General features: G+C 40.1%; 1 protein-coding gene across 2 annotated transcripts in view; it reads right to left on the minus strand.

Moving 5' to 3' along the window:
* Positions 1-1,525: 1,525 nt before the first annotated feature.
* Positions 1,526-21,279, minus strand: part of Gad1 (glutamate decarboxylase 1) — a 38,050-nt gene continuing 18,296 nt past the window's right edge. The window contains exons 6-16 of one of the 2 annotated variants that reach the window (XM_042694154.1): positions 14,383-14,495; positions 13,203-13,318; positions 13,038-13,117; positions 12,752-12,806; positions 11,158-11,274; positions 9,794-9,858; positions 7,112-7,190; positions 6,005-6,154; positions 3,981-4,088; positions 2,698-2,787; positions 1,526-1,699 (exon numbers count right to left, since the gene is read on the minus strand). In XM_042694154.1, coding sequence (XP_042550088.1) covers positions 1,526-1,699; positions 2,698-2,787; positions 3,981-4,088; positions 6,005-6,154; positions 7,112-7,190; positions 9,794-9,858; positions 11,158-11,274; positions 12,752-12,806; positions 13,038-13,117; positions 13,203-13,318; positions 14,383-14,495 — 1,147 coding nt within the window. Of the gene's footprint in view, positions 1,700-2,697; positions 2,788-3,980; positions 4,089-6,004; positions 6,155-7,111; positions 7,191-9,793; positions 9,859-11,157; positions 11,275-12,751; positions 12,807-13,037; positions 13,118-13,202; positions 13,319-14,382; positions 14,496-16,380; positions 16,418-21,279 lie in introns of those variants that run through there. The other variant, XM_042694156.1, reaches the window with a different exon arrangement.

Genomic DNA, 21,279 nt, shown 5'->3' on the forward strand with positions numbered 1-21,279 from the left:
GCACTGTAATCCCAGTGTGTATAACAGTGATAGATTCAAAGTTAGAAAGCACTTGTTGAATGACTGAATGGGCAGAAATAAATTTTGTTTAAATCCAATCATATGGACTTCATAAATGAGAGGCTCAGAAACCTATGACAATGGGTTGAGGATATAAAGCCACTACTGAAAGGTGACTAGCTGGTGAATAACTGGAAATCTCTACATACAAAACACAAACTAGACAAAATTTTTGTTTAAATTCTCCATAGAGAACATTTTATTTATTTATTTATTTATTTATTTATTTATTTATATTCTTCTTGCATACTCTAAAATGCACAGTGTGGATTTCATTTCTTCAAAAACAGTCTTGCGACTGTTTAATTTATTGGAAATGTTGGGAAGGTCTTCAGAAACATTGCCTTAGGTTTTAGCTAAGCGAGTCACAGAGATTGGTCATGAACTACTACAAAATTACAGGAGATCTAGTTATTGTTGAAGAGTTAACTAGAAAAGCATTGAGGACACCAGATATATAGCCAGACAGGGTAAGAGAAGAGCAGAAGCTATTGGAGTAATAGGATTTCCATATGTATGATTTTATGTACAGTATGAATTCTTTCACAGATAGTACATTTATACTTAAATTGTTTTTAAGGGCACTCTAATATAAATACAAGTCTCACGAATGTTAATCTTTTCTCTTTGGCTCACAATTGCACAGAAATACCATAAACAGTATTCAGAACTTACTTCATTAGTATATAAATAAGATACATTACAAATGAGAAGAAAATACAAGATGTCTCTTTAAACATGGCAAATCTCTGAATATAAATAAGCAAACATTTCACTGATCTACAATTAAACAGTCATTGAAATCATTATATGTGTTTCTCTCCACCATCACACAAGATCAGACAACAGGAATATATACAATCTCCACAAATTACATCTCTAAAAATCATGGCAATAGTACACCTGTAACAAGGACTCAGCTACAATTCTCCCCTAACAGGACCCAAATAGGCAGGGCGTGATTCTCGTCATCTCGTAGTGCTTTTTCTCATTCGAATTACATCAGATGCTGACAGCGATTTCAGCCCTCACTGACCACATTTCTCTTGGTCCCTAGGACACAGTGTTTGGAAAGCCATTCTTCCTGTGGTTGATGGGCAAACTGGCTTGTGACATATTTAGCCCCTCAGTAACTGCTGAAGGTGAAGCTATTTCTCTGGGCCACAAGACATGCTGTGATCTAGGACCAAGCCACACCTACTATACATACATCTATGTATGGAGACAGAGAGAGAGGTATATATAACTGTACATATATACTGGGACCCTAATGTGCAATTAAAAAGAAACATTATTTCCCACTAATTCTAACAAACGAGCTTAAGTAAGTTGTAAGGGATATTCTTCAAGATACTATATTTTCCTCCAATGAAATGGTCTAGGTGTTTTAACAAGGGATAGAGGTTTATTCTAGAGGGCCAGAAGAAAGGAAAATTCTCTTCAACTCCTGTTCTGGAAAGGGTGATTACAGATCCTGGCCCAGTCTTTCTATCTCTTCAATGAGGAAGTCGATGTCAGACTGAGTGGCGGCTGGGTTTGAGATGACCATCCGAAAGAAGTTGGCCTTGTCTCCCTGAGGCTGGTAGCCAACCATAGTGGTGCCTGATTCCATCATCAGAGCTTTGATCTTTGGAGCCACCTTGTGATGGGAACACAAAACAAAAACCAACACTGGCATGAGTACCCTGTGTGTTTAAACACTTCAACCCAATCTGGGTTTTACTACCTGTGTTTGTACTGACATAAAGCAAAGAAATATTTGAGATCCAGGAGTCATTATGGATAGTATCTAGTGACTATTTAAGTCTACCCTCTCATAAATTTCCTCAGAAAGTACTAGGTGGCTGAACTTTCAAAGTAAGTCATAGAACAATGACAATAAAATCCCAAAGGGGAAAAAAAACAAAGGCAAAAAACCCCTAAGCAATACAACAGCATTTAGGAGACTGTCTGCCAAATAGACAGTGTTTAACAATATTTGTCCAATGGTTGGATCAATGAGATAGAACCTAAATTAAATATAACATCAATTATTCTGATTATGCACATACTAGATATAGGAAATGAAAAGCTAAAATGAAACACTATTAGAGTAGACTTAGACTTAGTAAAGACACAGTCTAAATTTAAGAATTTTTTTGGGTCCGGTTGTGGGGCCTGAACCCTGGGCCTGGGCGCTGTCCCTCAGCTCTTCAGCTCAAGGATAGCGCTCTACCACTTGAGTTACAGCGCCACTTCCAGCTTTTTTCTTTTTTGTTTATGTGGTGCTAAGGAATCGAACCCAGGGCCTCAAGCCTTGCAAGGCAAGCGCTCTACCACTGAGCCACCTTCCCAGCCCTAAGAATATTTTTAAAAAAGCAACAAACCCAACCCTTCCTAGAAGTGTATAAATCATTTGGTTGCATTGCAGAGCCTCTGCAATGAAGACCAGCCTAAGCTGGAGATGCATCCTTAGAGGTGTTTGTTGTATCTGAACTGTAATACAGATCTCAGTTTATTAACAAGATGGCTAATTAGTACCCCATTACTAGACGCCTACCATAAGACTTTTTACATTTTCTCCCTTTAGAATGGCTTATTGGAATGTAGGTGTCCTGACTAGCCAGAGAAAATGAAGAGAATTAGATGAGTCCATACCCTGTGTAGTTTTTCCCGTCGCTCAGGGCTATCTGGAACACCTCTGAGGCTTTGTGGAATGTACCAGAAACAGACGTTTGTGTGTTCAGGCTGCAGAGATTTTTTAAACAAACAGACAAACAATAAAACTATGAGAACTTGAGAGAAAATGGTTGCCAAACCCATAGGTACCTCTGGACTGTTTCTCAGAACAGAAAAAGGCCTGATGTCTAACTCAAAGACAATGTCATCAATGTTAAGTGTAAATATATGAAGCAGAAAAATGCCATTCCCCACAATCAGGTTTCTAGAGAACTGAAGTTACCACCTTCAAACTCTGAAATGTCTAAATACATTTGTGTAGTTTTTAAAAAGGCACTGTCCATTTTTCACTTATAAAGCACACATTTACACAATACTCTGATGATAGTTTATTTATTTTTGATACTGATAATACAGTTTTTAAACTGTATCATCTATTTGCTGATGCCATGGCTGCCTCTAGCTGGTTTGAGACCTTGTGTATGTGCTTAAAATCTTTGTCTAGATGTAACTATAACATAAAGAATTATGTAAAGCTCCATTGGTGGGAGATATAAGCACTAGAACACTGATTTTTGACAGTTTAGGGCTCTTCTGTGCTCATTTGGTGACTCTCAGGTATTTTTCCTAATAGTTGATGTTGCCTGATAAATAGACAGATGCTGAATGTTGATGGGGTTATATGTTACACTTGGTTATGAGTGGATTTTCTATTATTGGCACTGGTTCTGATTCTATCTTTATTCAACTGTGAATTCCATTAGAGCAAAGAGAGTGAGTGCTTTGACCAATAATATATGCCCAGCCCCTGGCATGTGGACACACAGAGACTTTGGTATGGCACTTTATTGTGTGTAATGAGGATGTGGACTCAGCACAGAGAGAATTTTATCTGGCTCTCCTCCTCATAATGAATCTACATAAAGTAGACCCTTGTTTTCTAGCCAGTCTTGCTCTAAGCTTCTTGGTTGTAAGAAATACTTTATTATAGAGTCCAATATAAGACAAAGCCAGGAACGATGAGGAATCAGACCTCATGGAAAGACTAATCTGAAAAGGGACAGCTGAGGCTATGTGGTATGAAAAGTGGTGAGTGGGGAGAAGTAGCTCCAGTGATGTCAGAGAAAAGTTCATGAACTTGGAGGGAATTAAGTAGGAAAGACCAGAGGCAGCGTGTGGCAATGTGGGAACTGTGGCTTCAGGAGCTTTCCTCAATAGTTTTTCTAGAGGTGCTGTATATCCAGCCCGTAATGACCACTTACCTCACCATCGAAAACCATCTCAAATTCTTCTCTGTTTTTAATCTTGGCATAGAGATATTCAGCCAGCTCTAGACATTTGTTGATCTGATTTTCAAATCCCACAGTGCCCTGTTTTAAAGAGAAAAGTTGTGTTTGTTGGTACCGAGTTGCCTTTCTCTGTGATGGTCTTTTGGAAAGGTTATGCTGTTTTGGTCTATTTTGGAGATAACTGAGAAGAACAATCTACAAGTATATAGCTTCTTTGTATTTCTACATACAATGGCAAGAAGTTTGCCTGTTCTTGTCTTTCAAGGCTACTCCAGTCTTCTCAGTAGAACTTTTTGACTTTCTGCTAGTTATTCACAGCCTGCACTAGAAATGATTTCTAGGTTGCTTTAGGACAATACTATTCAAAGTGTCATATTCAGACTGACACTAGTTCATAATCTATAACCATCTGGGATGATGAAGTAAAGAAATCTATCTTAAGCATTCTCTCTTAAAGCAATTAGTGCAGTAAATTTGTGTCTCTTGATGTTAATTTTAAAAAGTGCTTTATACCTTGTAAATTTTATAGTTCATTTTTGTAGCAATTCATCTTTACTGGTCCATGACAGGTTGAAGGAACAGAACATGGATTCTTCATCAGAGATATTTGAAAGACACTACTTTAGAAGACAGCTTTCCATTTTCATCACAAAGTCTTGGACAAATATGTCTCATATCCTGGCAGGCAGGCTCCTTCACACACCCAGGCAAGAAAGCATATGGGGAAGCCACTGGTCTAAGAACGTGTACTGATAATGCAATAGCTCCAACTACTGACAGCATGGCTGATTACCAACAGCATCATGAGGGGTGGTGAGCGGGTTGGAATTAACAAGGAGAACAGATGGATAAGCCTGGCTCATGTATGGCTAATGGGCTTGGGTAGAGTCCAATGCTGGCAAAGGGTGGGCCTCCATTGAGAAAGAAACCTACATCAGGATCTACATCAGCAACTAGTACATTGTAGCCAAACTTCCTGAAGATAGTACAACAGGTTATAGTTAGGCAAAATCAAAACATTTATTCTTAAGAGGCCATATGATCATTATGAGAGAATTATTTCTCTTCTTACAATGTATGACACATACATTGAAATACCTGTGCTAATATGTGGTAGAAATCAAATTCAGATTCTAGATTAAGACAAAATGACGTAGAGAGGAAAAATATTAATAATCTCCTAAGGTTTTCTTCCAGAAGAAATAGCGAAGTATTTTGCTGGGAAATCTATTGTTTAGCTATTAGGCTGTTCCAGTTTTAAACATAGAGATTACAAAAATTAATTTACAGTAGGTAAATAATATGTTGTGTTGAAAAGCTATAAAATCAAAATTGCTTTACCTGCTTGCAGAAAAAATATTTTTGAAACAATACAATGGTAATCTCCTTACTCATGTTTTAAGGAAATTCCCCATAGCTAGCTTTTTCCTTATAGAAAGGTAACTGGAGGGGGATGACTGTCAGTACAGAGTGATTCAGGAGCATTTCTGGGAATTGAGTAGGCAATTTCCAACTGCATTGCCCACAACAAAAGAATAAAATAAAAAAGGTGTGCATATTCCAGAACAAAAAGCATTATTTAAATAAAACTTAAAACTGTCATCTATATTCCATGATGAGAAACTTCATAAAAGAACTCTACTCAAGAGTAACACCATAGGTTTATCTTTTATCTCTTTCTCTATGGCTGCACCAAATAATTTTAGCATCCCTAAGGAGTGTTGTAGAAATTCTTAACTGGGTATCGTTTCTAGTTGTTGTAAGAGAAAGTTGTAAGACAATTTCATGATAATTCACACTGAGGAGACTGAATTGGACAAGAAAGCCTTTAACATAAGGGATAAAGTGATTCAATTCACAAAGAAAATAGTTAAACCAATTATCTAGATACTGATTATACACACACAGCACATTCCCTGTGATACATCATTGGCTCTTGTTCAGCTCTAGTGAGTGCAATTGCTTTTCTGCTCTGTCTCCACATTTCCCCCTCATACCTTTGCTTTCCACATGAGCCAGAACTTGAAGATGTCCACATGGCGGCCACACTGAATTGCCTTGTCCCCAGTATCATAGGAGACGTCGTACTGCTTGTCTGGCTGGAAGAGGTACCCTGCACACATCTGGTTGCATCCTTGCAGGATCCCCTGTAGTGGAAATTGAGATGTGTGCCACACATGAGGTCTTGAAGAAGCCTTGTTCTGGTGTCCTTTTTTGAAACCACTCTCAGAAAAACTCTTGCCCCTTTGCCTTCTGCCACTCCCATTTGAAAATGATCTCTTGTCTCAGATGCCCCCAACAACAGCCTCCCTGGCTTCTAGGGAGCATTTGGAAATGCATGTGGGTTTTGTTGTGGATTGTTTCAAAGACTGAAAATTCAGTTGGCTGGGGTTAGGGATATAAGCTTCCGCAATGGGTGGGAAAGTTGGGAATATTTTGCACTATGAAAAACTTTCTTCCCTCAAGCTTTGCTTCCCCTACCCCTAAAGGTCTTCCAATCTTTGGAAGCCCTCCTGTGAAGTTCACAGTGACTCTGTGGGAGTGGAGGAAAGCACCCAGGCCATTCTGCAGCAGGTTTATGAAGCTACATAGATCCCTTGAGGCTGGGGTCCTATTGTCAGGTGTATGAAGAAGGGCCTATGGCACTGACTTGTTTATAGAAGCTCTTCAGTCAACCTTCCTTGTTGCCTTAAATTAGTCATTGCAATTCTTGGTCTGTCTAATTCATTTCAGCTCTTGGGACCACAAATTAATACTAAACTCACAGGTTGTCCAGTGAGCACTGTTTGCTCTCACTGAGGACATAACTGATTGGCTGGCTCATCCCCATGGCCCTCATGTTGGTGCAAGCGTGAAGCAATACTTAATTCAAGACTTCCCTGAAAACTTCAGTCACCAAAAGGGCCCTGAGTACTGAACAAGGAGGAAGGGCAGCCATCAGTGAGAGCCAATAGGGAATCTAGGCCAGCGAGGAGAGCAGCAAGGGCAGCCTGCAGTCTCACAGCGGGGACTACAACTTCACAGAAAGTACTATGGAAAGATGCCAGACTTTTGCCTTTTGGTGCCTTCGAAAGGATGGATGTATCCGTGGAAGGATTACAGACCTTTTCCTTGACCAGAATGGCAGAGCACTGTAGCAGAACCCCCATCATCTTGTGAGGGTTCCAGGTGACTGAGTTGGCCCTGAAAGAAGCACATGATCATGAGGAGAAAGTACAGGAGCGAGGGAGACAATTGTCTGCTGTAGAAAACACCACTCTTCCCCATCACTGTTTTCCATGCCTATTCTTCTACATTGTCAAGAAGACAAGAAGACATGTATCTGTCTGAAGGCAGTCTCCATGCTTTATATTGCAGATGCGTCTTCTTTGGAACTGACATCCATAATAACCACCATTGATGAAGATCTTGTTAAGGGGCCCCATTTATACCTAAAACCTTAGATAGAAATCAATATGGTAATACAGGTAAGAACTCAGGCTTTGAAGCCAGATTGTTCAAGTCTGAATCCCAGCTCTGACATTTGCTAGCTAGGAAACATTATATAACTCCTTGTGCTTCAGTATTACCATCTGTAAAATGGGGGGTCTTCCTCACCAGTACAAAATTAAAAATAAAACAAATTAATAGATATACAATGCTTATAATAGTGTCTGGAATATATTATATATTCATACATACATATACATATACATATACACATACATATATATATATATATATATATATATACACAAGTATATATTTTCCAAACCAGCACTACAATGTAGGTATTCCTATTTTTTCTAGTTTAGATCGAGAAAGAGAAGCACAGGTAGGTTAACTATATTACTTGAAGTCACATATCTAGGAAGTATTGGAATCAAGATTCTAACTGTAGATCCAGTGCTCAAAAGCACTAGGTTGTCTCCCTCTTGGTTGAAGACTTTGGCTTATCTCCACCTTTCTGTTCTTATTTGTAAGATGGGGTGATGCAGACCTACCTACTTATGGGATATTTAAGGGCAAGGATCCACTGGGCTATTCTAGGCCGATTTCCTAACAGCATTGCTTAAATGCTAAATGAACATGATTTTGCCAGTTTGGGCTGTAATGCTAGCTTAGCAAGAATAGTCTCCTAGCAACCATATCACTGTGTCAGACACAATTAGATGGTTAAGAAACACACTGGCTAGGCCATTTCAGACACAACTGAAAGTAATGAATGATGATGAAAACGTGGAGACCTTGCTTCAGTGGATTACAGACTCCTTCCTGATGACCTGTTCCCACAGCTGGCTCAGACTTCTAATTCCTGTGCAGAACGTTTTCCCAACAAGACTACTGCCTTGGAGTTATACTATGCCTTCTCTCCCAGAACCAGGCCCTGATTGTGATTTTTTTTTTTACTTCTTCATCTGGCTTAGGTCCTTGAAGGGGGAAATAGTTTAGTTGCCTATGTGTCCTGAGTGTCAAGAAGAAGAGACAGGAAGGTTTGAAGATTGTTTCTGGCAAGCACATATGGAAAAAATCCTCATGAGACTGTGAGATGCCTCCAGGAAAGTTCCCTACATGTTGAGGTCACGAAAAAAAAAACTCTTGTCAAGCCATAATTGGAAGATAGCTGAGTGTTTTAACCAATTTTGTCATGGCTACCATGTACAAAGTCATTAGAAATTATATCTAGATCTCATAAACTATCTTACATGGGTTTCTAAATACCATGAAGGTATGAATGAAGTCAGTGACCCTACGTGGAATGTCATGGGACATGACATAGATTTGGTTTCCTTTTGCACACATGGGTTTTCAAATTTTTTTTAAAAGAAAAAGTCTAGTGCCCTAAGTTTTAAGTTTTCCTAGATTCAAGCATGGAAAAGGAAAATTGCATGAGGAATCTTATTTTTTTTTTTGTCGGTCTTGGGCCTTGAACTCTGGGCTTGGGCGCTGTCCTTCAGCTTTTCAGCTGAAGGCAAACACTCTACAACTTGAGCTACAGCGCCACTTCCTGCATGAGGAATCTTAAGTACAGTTGGGTCAACATATCTACCTTTAATATCCTGATCTCTAAATTATAGGGCCATGTAGTTATACTTTAAAGATTCAGTCTCAGCCAGGTCTTTCAAAACTGAGACGGGAACAGCCGCAGAAGCCAGAGAGTTACTGATGCGTTCTTCTCACTCATCTCCCCAATGTGCCTGCGCTCATGACCCCTTCCACCTCGCTCCAGCCCCATAGCCTCTCACATGGTCCTCACAATGCCGAGAACAGTCCTGCCTCAGGGTCTTTGCATCTGCCATCTCCACTGCCTGAATATGTCCTTATTTCCCATCTGCCTTTGTCATGGTCTCTGTAATAAGACAGGGAGCTGAGCAAGCGTGTTGCCATCTTCCCACCTTCCCAGCTAGCTTAGCAAAGAAAAAGCGCAAAAGGGCCCAGGGGCCTTTCTGTTCGCCAGGCAAACTCTGACTCAGCTCACACACACCCCTTCCCAGTTAGTCTTGTTCTCTCCTATCTGGGCATGTGAAATCTCACCTATTATAGAGAGAATGGCATGATGCTTTTTGATTGTTGACTTATCTTTCTACTTGAGAACTTACGGGGGACACATTTGATTGGGAAAATCAATCGTTCAATAAGTGCTCAATACATGGCTGCTGAATTCAAGTGAAGAGTTGTGGGTCTGAATGAAGATGCTGGGAATCAGGGCAGGGGGGGAGGTGGAAGCTGTGGGCAGAGCTGGGAGGGGAGGAGCAGAGAGCGATCCGGTGCCCTGTGGATGTTCTGAATGGAAGGCTTGCCCGTACCTTTCTATGCCGCTCAGTTTATGGCGGTGCTTCCTGGACATGAGCAGTCCACCACCCCAGGCAGCCTGTGAGGACAGAGAAAGGGGAGGGACAGGAAGTAGTTACCCCAACTTTAGTAAGATGCCAAGGAGAATGGCAGAGGTGAAAAACAAGCTTCTCTCACAGAGTCTCCCACCCCAACACTCTAGCAGCTTATTTATTTGTTGGTATTACTGGGACATGAACTTAATAAAGCACTGTTACCAATGAAACCACACCCCAGGTTTTTGAGTTTGCTTTTCATGTAGGGTCTGGTGCTTATGCATGGTAGCCTCAGATCCCAATTCTGCCTTCACCTCCCTAGCAGGAGAAATAACAGATATGCTCTACCTGTGAGACAAGGGTCTCACTGATTTTGCTTAGGCCAGTCTTGAATTTGAATCTTCCTCAGCTCAGCCTCCCAAGGAGTTAAGATGACAAGAATGAGCCACCTTGCCTAGCTTCATTTTCCATTTTGTATCAAACTTCCCTCCTATATGGTATCTGGGTAATGCAGGTAGGCTAGGACTGAGCCTCTGGCGCTTGTGGCATAAGTCTGAAAAAGCATAGGAACCAGAGACCTCTGAGCTCTTCAGAGCACCCCCAGCAGCTACTCAAAGGCCTGGGCAGCGCCACCTCCTTCTTTTCAGAGTAGAATTCTAATCCCTCCTGAGAAACTTGGAAGCCCCATTAAGCCAGCATCAGCAAGGCTTTGTGGAGACCATGATACATGTTTACTAGATAGCTGGATGTGTCATGTGACACAACAGCCTTTGCAGGTCATTGCTTGATAGCAAGATAGATTTTCATCATAAGAGAAAGGAAAAAAACCTACTTAGTCACACATATGAAAATGCATCTTTTTTGTTGCAGGGAAAATTGGGGCCAAATCTTAGTTGATAATTCCTTACACACACTTTGTTATTTTCCTGCAGGTAGCATGTGTATAATCTTTTTAGAACAGTGTTACAGGTAGGCAGATGCAGCTAGCTAGCCTAGAGTTCACACTCCCAGCCACTTTCTATACCTTATATCCTTTCTCCCTTTGACACTAGCCATATTTTCTTCTATAGTCATTCATTCCAACAAAGTGACCTGGCAGGCAGTGCCAATCACATTCTAGGAGGAGCCACAGAAGACAGCCACAGGCCAATAAGGAGCTAGATGTGTCCTGCAGGGTGGCCAGGTATGGTAAGTAGGTAATGGTCATGATTGGCTGGCTAGAATTAATGTGGTGTTCAGAGGGGTGCAGACTAGGGTATTGGGAACAGCTTGAGGCAAATCATAGAGCACATGGTTTCCACCCCCTGGATAGACTGAGCCACTCTGTGATTTACAGCACTTACATCAACATGCAGCCAAAGGTTGTATTTCTCACAGATATCGGCAATCTCCTGAATTGGATCAAAGGCTCCATAAACAGTGGTGCCGGCTGTTGCATTGACATATAAAGGAACATATCCCTAAGGTGGAGAGATAGATGATCAGTACTTTTATACTTTCTCATTTCCCTATTTCCACATGAAGTAGAAGAATAGAAGAATTGTTAGAGTATTTATTTATAGTGGTGATCAACAAAGCTGGTGTGGAATCAGATACAATGACTAGAAGTATTCTTGGTTGGTTCATTTGTTCATTTGTGTGTGTGAGTGTGTGTGTGTGTGTGCTGATCCTGGGGCTTGGGTGCAGTCTCTGAATTTCTTTGCTCAAGGCTAGTGCTCTACCACTGAATCGCAGCTCCACTTCCAGCCGTTTAGTGATAAAAGTCTAATAGATTTTACTTCCAGGGCCGGCTTTGAACTATGATCCTCAGATCTCAGCCTCCTGAGTAGCTAGGATTACAGGTGTGAGCCACCAGAGCTAGGCTTGTTTATTTACCAACAAAAAGCTCTGAAGTGATTTTTAGGTACAGGTCTTGTGGTAAATCCTAGGGATTCAGGGAACAGAGCAGATGAAGTCAGTCTTAATCATGGAGATGAAGTTAAATATACAAAGTACACAATATATGACAGAATACATTTTGTGAAAGTCACAAAATACTTAAGGAAAGAGTAATAATAAGTATTTAGAGTGATGGGCAGGTACCTCTCCAAATTTCACTTCACTTCTGAGTATTGTTCTTTTCAGGTGTCACATTGCTCTAAAGCATACTGTTCAAACAATTAAACAGCAAAATTGATTCTATATACTGTAAAAGATAAAACACATGAAAGTGGAGCTGTGGGTCAAGTGGTAGAGTGCCAGCTTTGAATAAAAAAAGCAAAGTGAGAGTGAAAGGCCCTGAATTCAAGAAAAAACACACACAGGATGAAAGGATGACATGAACAGAAAGTAAACAAGGAAGTGAAATAGGAAAGCAAAGACAGATTGAGGTCATAGGTGTTTTTCAAGCTCAGTACCATCTCCCCTCCTTGCTCAATCCTAGCAACACTTCTTTCACCTCTTGTGCAATCAGACCTGAAGGCTCAAGAAGGTAATTGAAGTAACATGTGATATGAAATTTTTTTAATAGAGTTTGTGGAGGCTGGCTTTGCCTAGTACTATTGCCCATCTGTTGGATATGCAAGCATTTATTAAACAAAATCCAAACCTAAAGTAGCATTTATTAAGATGAGATTATACCTAACAATAAACAAGTAAAAACTTCAGTTGGGCCCTATCTCCAGGATGCCCAGAGTAGTTGATTTATTGGAGAGCATTTGGCCTAAAAATGATTTAGTGACTAAAATTTTCCACTTTTCACAACACAAAATGGTTATTTTGTACACCAGCTGTAAGGCCAAATAATTTCATCAGCTAGAAATAAATTTTAGAGTGTTCCTAAAAATAAAACTTTAGAAGTACAATTATCTCTTTATTAAATTTTTTATTGTCTAGGTCAGAAACAAAATATATAAGAAAATTATTCACTGGTGTGTTGAAGCATCCTATTGTATGTACCTTTTGCTTGGCTTCAAGAATTTTTGCCTCTAAATCAGCTGGAATTATCTTCCCCCTGTAATTATTGTAAAAGGAGAGAAATTAAAATGAAGAATCAACAAGATTGCTCACAAAAACCCTTCAGCAGCAGCAGTAGCAGCAAAAAGTAATTTAATCGGATATTTTCAACAGACCATTAGCAGCTTGGCACACTGTACTGAGCCAGTCCTTAAGCACAATAAAACAAATTTAACAGATGAACACATTTAATACATCAAGAACCTAATATTCACTCTCCCCTGCCTACCTTTCATTGCACTTTATCAAAATCACATTGTCGGTTCCAAAGCCAAGCGCAGCCCCAGCTTTCTTTATGGAATAGTGACTCTGCAACAAACAGGGACTTGAGGTTAAAAATTAGCAGAGTCCCTTGGAAAACACCACATTCCATGCGCAAGAGCCCCCAACTCACGTGTTCTGAGGTGAAGAGAACCAGTTTGGGCACAGCTGCCATGCCCTTTGTCTTAACTTCCGGGAAGTACTTGTAGCGAGCAGCCATGATGCTGTACATGTTGGATATGGCTCCCCCTGCCAGCAAGCAGACACGGTGGGAGGCATTGAGCTATTGTTTCTAACACAATGCAAGCTGGTGTCTCAGGAGAAAAAGGAGGTCACAAAGGGCAAGGACAATATCCTGATAGATTTTGTTGGTGTCCTAATGCCAGGGCTTCCCTCTGGACCTTCTGCCCTGAGAATATAGGTAGTCATACTATGTAGGCAATTTGGCTAGGGTGATTCACACTTTCACACACAGCCTTCAAGCATCTACTTTCTGCTCTATCTATTTACTGAACGAAGTTAATCTGTTCCCTGGGTTCAGAAAGAGAATGAGAGTAACAGAACTTATGAAAAGAAACAGTGATGGTGCTTGGGTACTCTCTTCAAAGATAGCCTGAATGTGTTAGAAGTAACTGATTGAATATGTTATTTAAACAAAAACAAATTTATGTTGAGCTAAATAAAGATACAGAAGAACAGACAGTGGCAACTATCCAGGCAGATCCAGCCAAGTCAAACTAGTCATTTATATTAATTACCTGAGAAAGAAATAAGCAAATATGTGGTCTCCTTGAAATGCCTAGAAAGTTGTATTTTTTATTTCTTTTCTTCAGTTCACTAGCCCACTGTTTCTAATATATCCCCACCTCCAGGAATACCTGTCTTTGTATCTACTGTAAATTAGAGGCTTACTGAAGTTAGTTAATTGGTACTCAATTAATGGATCCCCTCCTCCAGCATAGCAAACTGTTGTTGGCAGAATATTGTCATTTAACATGATTCAGACACAGGCTTAGTTTGTATAGATTTAGGTAGCACCATTATTAGTTCATAAAGATATAGCATTCTCCCTAGCCTTCTTCTTTATACAGATAGGAAGGAAGAAGGTGAAAAAAAAATTAACACCATCAAGGCATGACATGATATAATAAAAACCATTAATTTGTATAACTCATATGCATTAATAATGAAAGCAATTTCTAAAACATTTTAAGGTCATTATTCTACAAATGCATGCTTTAATATTTCCCCAAATCCCAAGGGCCCATACTGAAAACCCTGAAAATAATCAGAGGAAGAGATGAGAAACCTACCAGGAGAAAATATCCCATCACCATCTTTATTTGACCATCCAATTATCTCTCTCATCTTCTTAAGTGTTATTTGCTCCATGAGGACAAACACTGGTGCAATTTCATATGTAAACCTGCGAAGGTGTTAAGAAGAAGGATGGAAAGAAACCACTCATTTGGGGGAACACAGACAATTGGTTTAGTACTTCTATGTGGCTTCTTAAAAAAAAAAAAGATGTCAAGTCAGGTGCAGGTGGCTCACCACAGTAACCCTAGCTACTCAGAGATATGAGGATCCCAGTTCAAAGGCAAACCGGGCAAACAAATCCAAGAGATTCTTATCTCTGATTAACCAACAAAAAGCTGTAAGTGGAGGTGTGGCTCAGTGGTAGGTAGACTGCCAACTTTGAATGAAAAAGATGAGTGAGAGTATGAAGGCCCTGAGTTCAAGCTCTAGTCTGTGTGTGTGCATTTTCTCTCTGCCTCTGTCTCTCTGTCTGTCTCTCTCTCTCTCACACACACATACATACACACACACACACACACACACACATACATAATGTTAATACATAGCCTGGCACTGGTGGCTCATGTCTGTAATCCTAGCTACTCAGGATGGCTGAGATCTAAGGATCAAGGTTCAAACTCAGCTCAGGCAGGACTCTTATCTCCAATCACCACCAGAAAACTGGAACTGGTGCTATGGCTTGAAGGGTAGAGTGTTAGCCTTAAACAAAAAAAGCTCTGGGACAGCTCCCAGGTCCTGAATTCAAGCCCCATGACTGACAAAAAAAAAAAAAAAAAAAAGCACTAACAGAACTTACTTCCTGGAAATGCATTGTCAGAAACCAGCCTAGGTTACTGAGAGAGATGGTGGAAATGTTTTCTCTGGGATATTTTAACAGCTTCTGATGTCCTAGGTGTATTGAGGAATAGAGGGAAGACAAGAACTTATCTGGTTCCCTTTTATCTTTAGGATTAAGTATTTTAAGTTCTACTTAAAACTGGTTTGAAACATTAAAAAAATAATTACACCTGGTTCACACTTCCAGAATCTGCAAAAACAAGAGCCCAGATCTGTCGTTTAAGAGCAATGTAAACATCTGAAGACTGTGAACAAAATGGCATGTTTTGACCCATGTTTTAAAGATCTCAATAAAATTATCTACACAGTTCTTCTACCAATAATCTCCAAGGACAGCTACATATCTATAATTCTCTGAAGTCAATATCTGTCAAGAATAATTACAAACTGATGATTTTCTAATTACAAATAACAAGATAGTTAACTAGCATATAAATGTAGGCATCAGATCTCCTGAAAGGTTTTATGTGCCTCCTAACAAACTGATATAAAAGCAAGGCATGCTCTTTCAAAGAAATTCAAAAGCAAAGACACAATCTGGTAGAAAAGTAATTGAAACAAGATCAGGGGACCAAACATAGGGCCGAAAAGAAATCAAGGAAAGTTCATCCACAGATAATAAAGCCAGAAGACAAAAGGATATTAACTGAGCTCTGAGGCTCTTTGTCCTTTTTATTTTGGTTTGAACGTATAAAGCATTCGAGTCTGTGGGATGAGCTGACTGTCCTTGCCAAAGAGAGATGCCTACTCTGCCTAAGCCAAGGGACAAGAGGAGGCATTACCATAGGTTAGGGTGTTTGGGTTAAATACCAAATGCTGAGGACTAATGGAAATTCTTGCTTATTTAATGATTTAGAAAAGATATTTGCAAGGATGAGATATCTATTGCTATACATAAGACACAGGTAAAACTACTACATTTTAATCATGGAGGGAAAAAAAAAATCACATGACAGTAGAAGAAGACAAAAGAGATCCTAAAGGACCCTCAGGATATTGCCTGTTGGTAGAGGAATTTTGTTTCCAAAAAAGAATATGTCCATTCTCATTGGGAGTGCCCTAGAAATTAAGAAGGAAGACCTTGGGAAACCATGTATTCAGTTACCATCACCTCTGGAGGTCACAATCATGCTTTGGTTCTGCTCTGAGCCCCATCACCGTAGCAACCAACACTCCCTCATGTCTGATGGCCTGATAAAGGAAGAAGAAGAGAAGGATTCCTGTGTTTAGCCTGTGCTGATGAGTGTGCCAAGAGGTAAACTCACGGTTTGCATGTACCCATTCTTGGACAAAGGTATTATCAATGCTTTTCTATACATCTTCGGAGATATCAGAGTGGCCAAAATTGTTTGCACGGTGAAGAGGTATCAGTGTCAGTAGGGTCTCACAACACCAAATAAGAAAGCTCTGGGGGCAAGGCAAGGAACAATGGAATCACACACTGTAAAATCAGAACCATATCAAGGACTGAATGCAAGTTAAGTTAGACTGAAGGCAGGAACCACATGGGGAAGGGAGAAGACATGGTACTGAAGACCAGGGAGTTAGCTCAACTCTGTGCTTCCCGGTTTGAATCAGTTCAGGTCATACATTTGCATGAATTTGTCTTCCTAAAAGCCAGGAACATTACTCTGAATATCTGCAGGAAGAGTTTAGAGAGTTCAGTCACTTCCTATCTGATCTCATCTATTTCAGGCTCTTTATACCAGGTACTTGAGTCCTAAAGCTTTCTTTCAGTCTGTTCAATATTATTGAGTGACTGCTCTTTGCCACATGATATCCTATGTACGGAGGAAACAAAGATATTATGGTACACCCTGTCTAACCTTGAGGAGGAGTCTTACTGGGATGGTACAGGCATCTGGTTCTTGACCACAGCTATATCCTGTTTGATGGTTTGTGAATGGCCAAATATTCCACAGCTAATGATAAGCTTATCCTGACTTGTGAATGTGCTGCTTACATCCTTCCTCTCCTGGAAGCTGGGAGAATGGTTCATGGCTGACTACAAAGAGGCCTTGAATGTGAGCTCCCATGGGGTTTCTTATTCCAGATACTTCTCTTGTCACTGCCTTCCCTTTTTGGGCCATGTTTATTATCAGGGGTGCAGGTATTCCTAATCTCATAGAAAGTCTTGAAGAGCAAGGTCTGGAGTTCATTGGAGCCACAGATCTCTTTGGGAATCCTAGGAAGGCTGTGCAATCTGTCTCTAGGTAAAAAATGACAATATGAACTTGATTTTGAGTACAATTCTAGGAAATTTTTGTCTTACAACTTGGACCTCAGGTTAGGATCTTTTTCCCTAAATTATAGCAGATAAAATCAAGAGTGAGAAAGTAAAATTTAGATTGAGAAGAAGCCTGAGATATGATAAAATTAGAGGAAAAGAATATGTTTTAGAATCACCAAGCAAGAAACTAATCCTGCAAAATACTTTGTGTTATAGCATAAGACTGTATGCCATGACTGGAAGGAAGGACTTAGAACACTGAGATGGTGACAGCCATGGAATGACACTATGGGAGAATTCTAGGCCTTTTAAAATCTGAGCAGAGAGGTGAGTTGGTCTTTTGTCAGTGGTCCAACTCATCATCCCATTGGGGTTAGAACTAAGGCAACTTGATTATTAAGATGCTGTCATTTCATTGTGCCTGAGTCTGCCATTGCTAGCCATATTCAGTTCCTCCCCCTTGCTATATTAAAGTTGATCTGGAGCTGTAGTTCACTGGCATCTATTTTCTAGCCTCCTTGGGTGTGGCTGTAGGCCAAGTATTTACGAAACAGTTGGAAATATGTGTGACTTCTGAGAAAAGTGTGTAGCAGTAGAGAATAAGTTCCTCTTTTGCCTGCCAGCCCTTCCTATCTCCCTTACTTCCTTTACTTCCTCTTCCTTCCCTCTTGGGTCTGGAACACAGAAATGATGGTTAGAGCTCCAGCAATCCAGCACGTACAATGAGGTAACTCTGTAGAGCCACTTACAATATGGATCCAAGCAGCACAAAGAAACTTACATCTTTGGTGACTTTCAAACTGAAGGATGTCTTTAATGAGAGAAAGAAATTCTCCCATGTTGACTACTGTGGCTCTCCTTAGGCTTTTGTTTCCTACTGATGTGGCAGGTATAACACATCTTTACCTTCAAAGGTAGCACACATGAGGAGAGCTTAATAAGACCCTCTGTTGTCTAGGAACGATTAGAGAGAGAAAAGAACTAGCAGTCTGATCTCAACTGGTCACAGGGACCTGTAGGTGATGAGAGATGTATGCATTGTACCTTGTACACATAGGCTTTTAAGACTACAGCCATTATATCCTTCAGAACCACTCTATAGGATGGATATTATTGTTCCTAATTTCCTGATGAAGAAACTAAGATTCAGAGAAATTCTGGGATGTGTGTTAATATCTCACAGTTAGTCTGTTTCCAAGCTAGACCTGCCAGTCCTTCACATCACAGCTGCTTTTCCAGGACAAATGAGAACTGCCTACTGCAGGCTCATCTCTCACAGCCTGCCCAGTGCAGTACTATGAGTGATAACTCCAAAGGAAATTTCTCCTATGTAACTTTCATGGAAGTAAAGCACTCAGTGCTTGAAGTCAGAACCTCATGGCAAAGAGTTGTGATTGATCGTGCCATTAAGATTATGTATTGTTCTCAGCTGTTTGACGCTAGGCTGTTGTTTATATTTGGGCTCTGGTCAGTCTGCACAATTGTTCTTGGTGGACTTGTTTTTGAAAAGAAGAGTAGTACAGGCCAAGGAAAATTACACATATGCAAAGGGTTTTTATTTTTTGTTTGTTTGCTCGTTTGTTTGATACTCACTGGTCCTTGGTTGAATGAATAGATCTCAAAGCTGCATGCAGAAGCAAGTATGAAAACACAGGCAGTCATGTTGTTTACAGCCAGCCCTGTGGTACTGCCACTTGAACAAGGACACTGGATAGTTCTTTTTAAGGAACTATGCAGATAAGGACACCATCGGCTTATGCCTGTAATCCTAGTTATTCTATTTGGGAGACTGAGATCTGAGGATCGTAGCTCAAAGCTGGTCAGGCAAAGTCCATTAGATACATATCTCTAATTGACCAGCAGAAAGCTGGAACTGGAACTGTGGCTCAAGTGGCAGAGTGCCAGCTTTGAGCAAAAAAACTAAGAGACAGTGCCTAGGCCCTGAGTTCAAGCCTCAGTACCAACACACATATACACATATGCAAAAAGGACTACATAAAGGAATATAGTAATTATTCTCTATTACTCGAGGCAAACTCAGTAAGGGCAGGTTTAAAAAAGAACATAAAACCAACTAAATCATACTGTGCCAAAGAAAGATTCTTTTGCCATTCCCCTCCCCCCCCCCCCCCCCCGACTTAGTTTAACATCATTCCCATTGAAGACGGGATTGCCACAGGGGAAAAATGTTGCCTGGCTTTACAACACTGGGGCATTTCATGCTTTTCTAGTGGGACTGGCTTAGGACAATTTCTAGGTAATAGTTATTACTTCCTCAGACAATGCTCTGTCTCTACAACTGACAGAAATGATTTCACTATTTTAAATAACCTTCTCTATCGATCTGTTAGAATCAGATCATATTTTATAAATACCTACTGTTCAGTTGAGAAGCAATTACTGTGTGTCATTTAGCTGGATTGGCCTTGACCTCAGATGGCTGGGACATCAGTTTAGTGTTTTGTAGCTGAGCTGAGGTAAAAGAAGAGCTGGGACTTTTTATTTCATCAACATGGAGTAGGGGAGCATTTGTAGGAGCTTTCTGGTTGACAGAAAGCTACCAGGAGACCACCAGGCCATAAACAACTCAAAGGGATGGTGAGTTCCTTTTTATTTACCTTTAGATTGGCTGCATATTGGGAAACCACAGCAAGGGGTCTATAAAACACATACTTGAAGACACTGGATGGGTTCAGTGCCTACACTGTTATGGGCACTTGAGCTTTAGTGGATAAATACCTTTTACTGTGCTTTTTCTGGTTTATTTTCTTTTTTTGGGGGGGGGTCCGGTCGTGGGGCCTGAACTCTGGGCCTGGGTGCTGTCCCTCAGCTCTTCAGCTCAAGGCTAGCGCTCTACCACTTGAGCCACAGCACCACTTCTGGCTTTTTTCTTTTTGCTTATGTGGTGCTGAGGAATCGAACCTAGGGCCCAGGCATGCAAGACAAGCGCTCTACCACTGAGCCACCTTCCCAACCCCTGGTTTATTTTCTAAACTGTTGAGTTAAAACAAACTGTACTTTTTAATTTAAATTGTTCCTTAGTGTTAGACACTACAAATAGCATTCTGGTTTGCATAAACTTATAATTAGCACATTATAGTGCTTGTGCTTGCTGTTAGATTTTTATTCCACAAGTCAAAGTACAGTAGGTCTTGCAAAGATGAATTCTTTGTTTGAGGAGATCAACCAAGCAGTTCTGTCTCTGATCTGGATTTTGGGATCTGGATGGAGATGGAAGGGAAAAACTGGGAGAGAGCAATGGAAGGGGTAACACTGTCCAAAATGAAACATACTGTTTTCTGACTTATGTGACTGTAGGCTTTCTTATATCACCTTTATGATAACAATGACAAAAAGTTTAAAAACCTAAAAAAAAATTGTTCCACAGCTTTTCTGGAAAAAAAAAATCTCAGGGATCACCATAGACATTCCATGAATTTACACCTGACTTGTGAGTAAGGAGCATGAAACCATTTGTGGTTTTCAATCAGTTGAATTTTTTATACTTTTTAGCTTTAAAACCTTCACTTACCACATTTACTTCTAAAACTTTGCCAATGTTTGTTTTAAATTAACGAAAGAAGCAAGAATCCTTAATTAATTAAAACTTTCTTGAATGTAGTTTTATTGAGTCATAGTCTTAGACCATTTAGGAACATGCATGAACAATATGTAATATTCAAATGCTCTTTTGATTTTGTGGCAGGTCAAGTTTTGCTTTAGAAAAAATAAAATAGTTTGAGCTTCAATAACTTGTGTTCTATCTTGATGTTAAGTGGAATTTCTCATTGCAAACAATACTACTGTTATACCTGAATTCATA

The sequence above is a fragment of the Dipodomys spectabilis genome, unplaced genomic scaffold, assembly GCF_019054845.1.
Source record: "Dipodomys spectabilis isolate Male_0828 unplaced genomic scaffold, ASM1905484v1 ptg000174l, whole genome shotgun sequence".
Lineage (NCBI taxonomy): Eukaryota > Metazoa > Chordata > Mammalia > Rodentia > Heteromyidae > Dipodomys > Dipodomys spectabilis.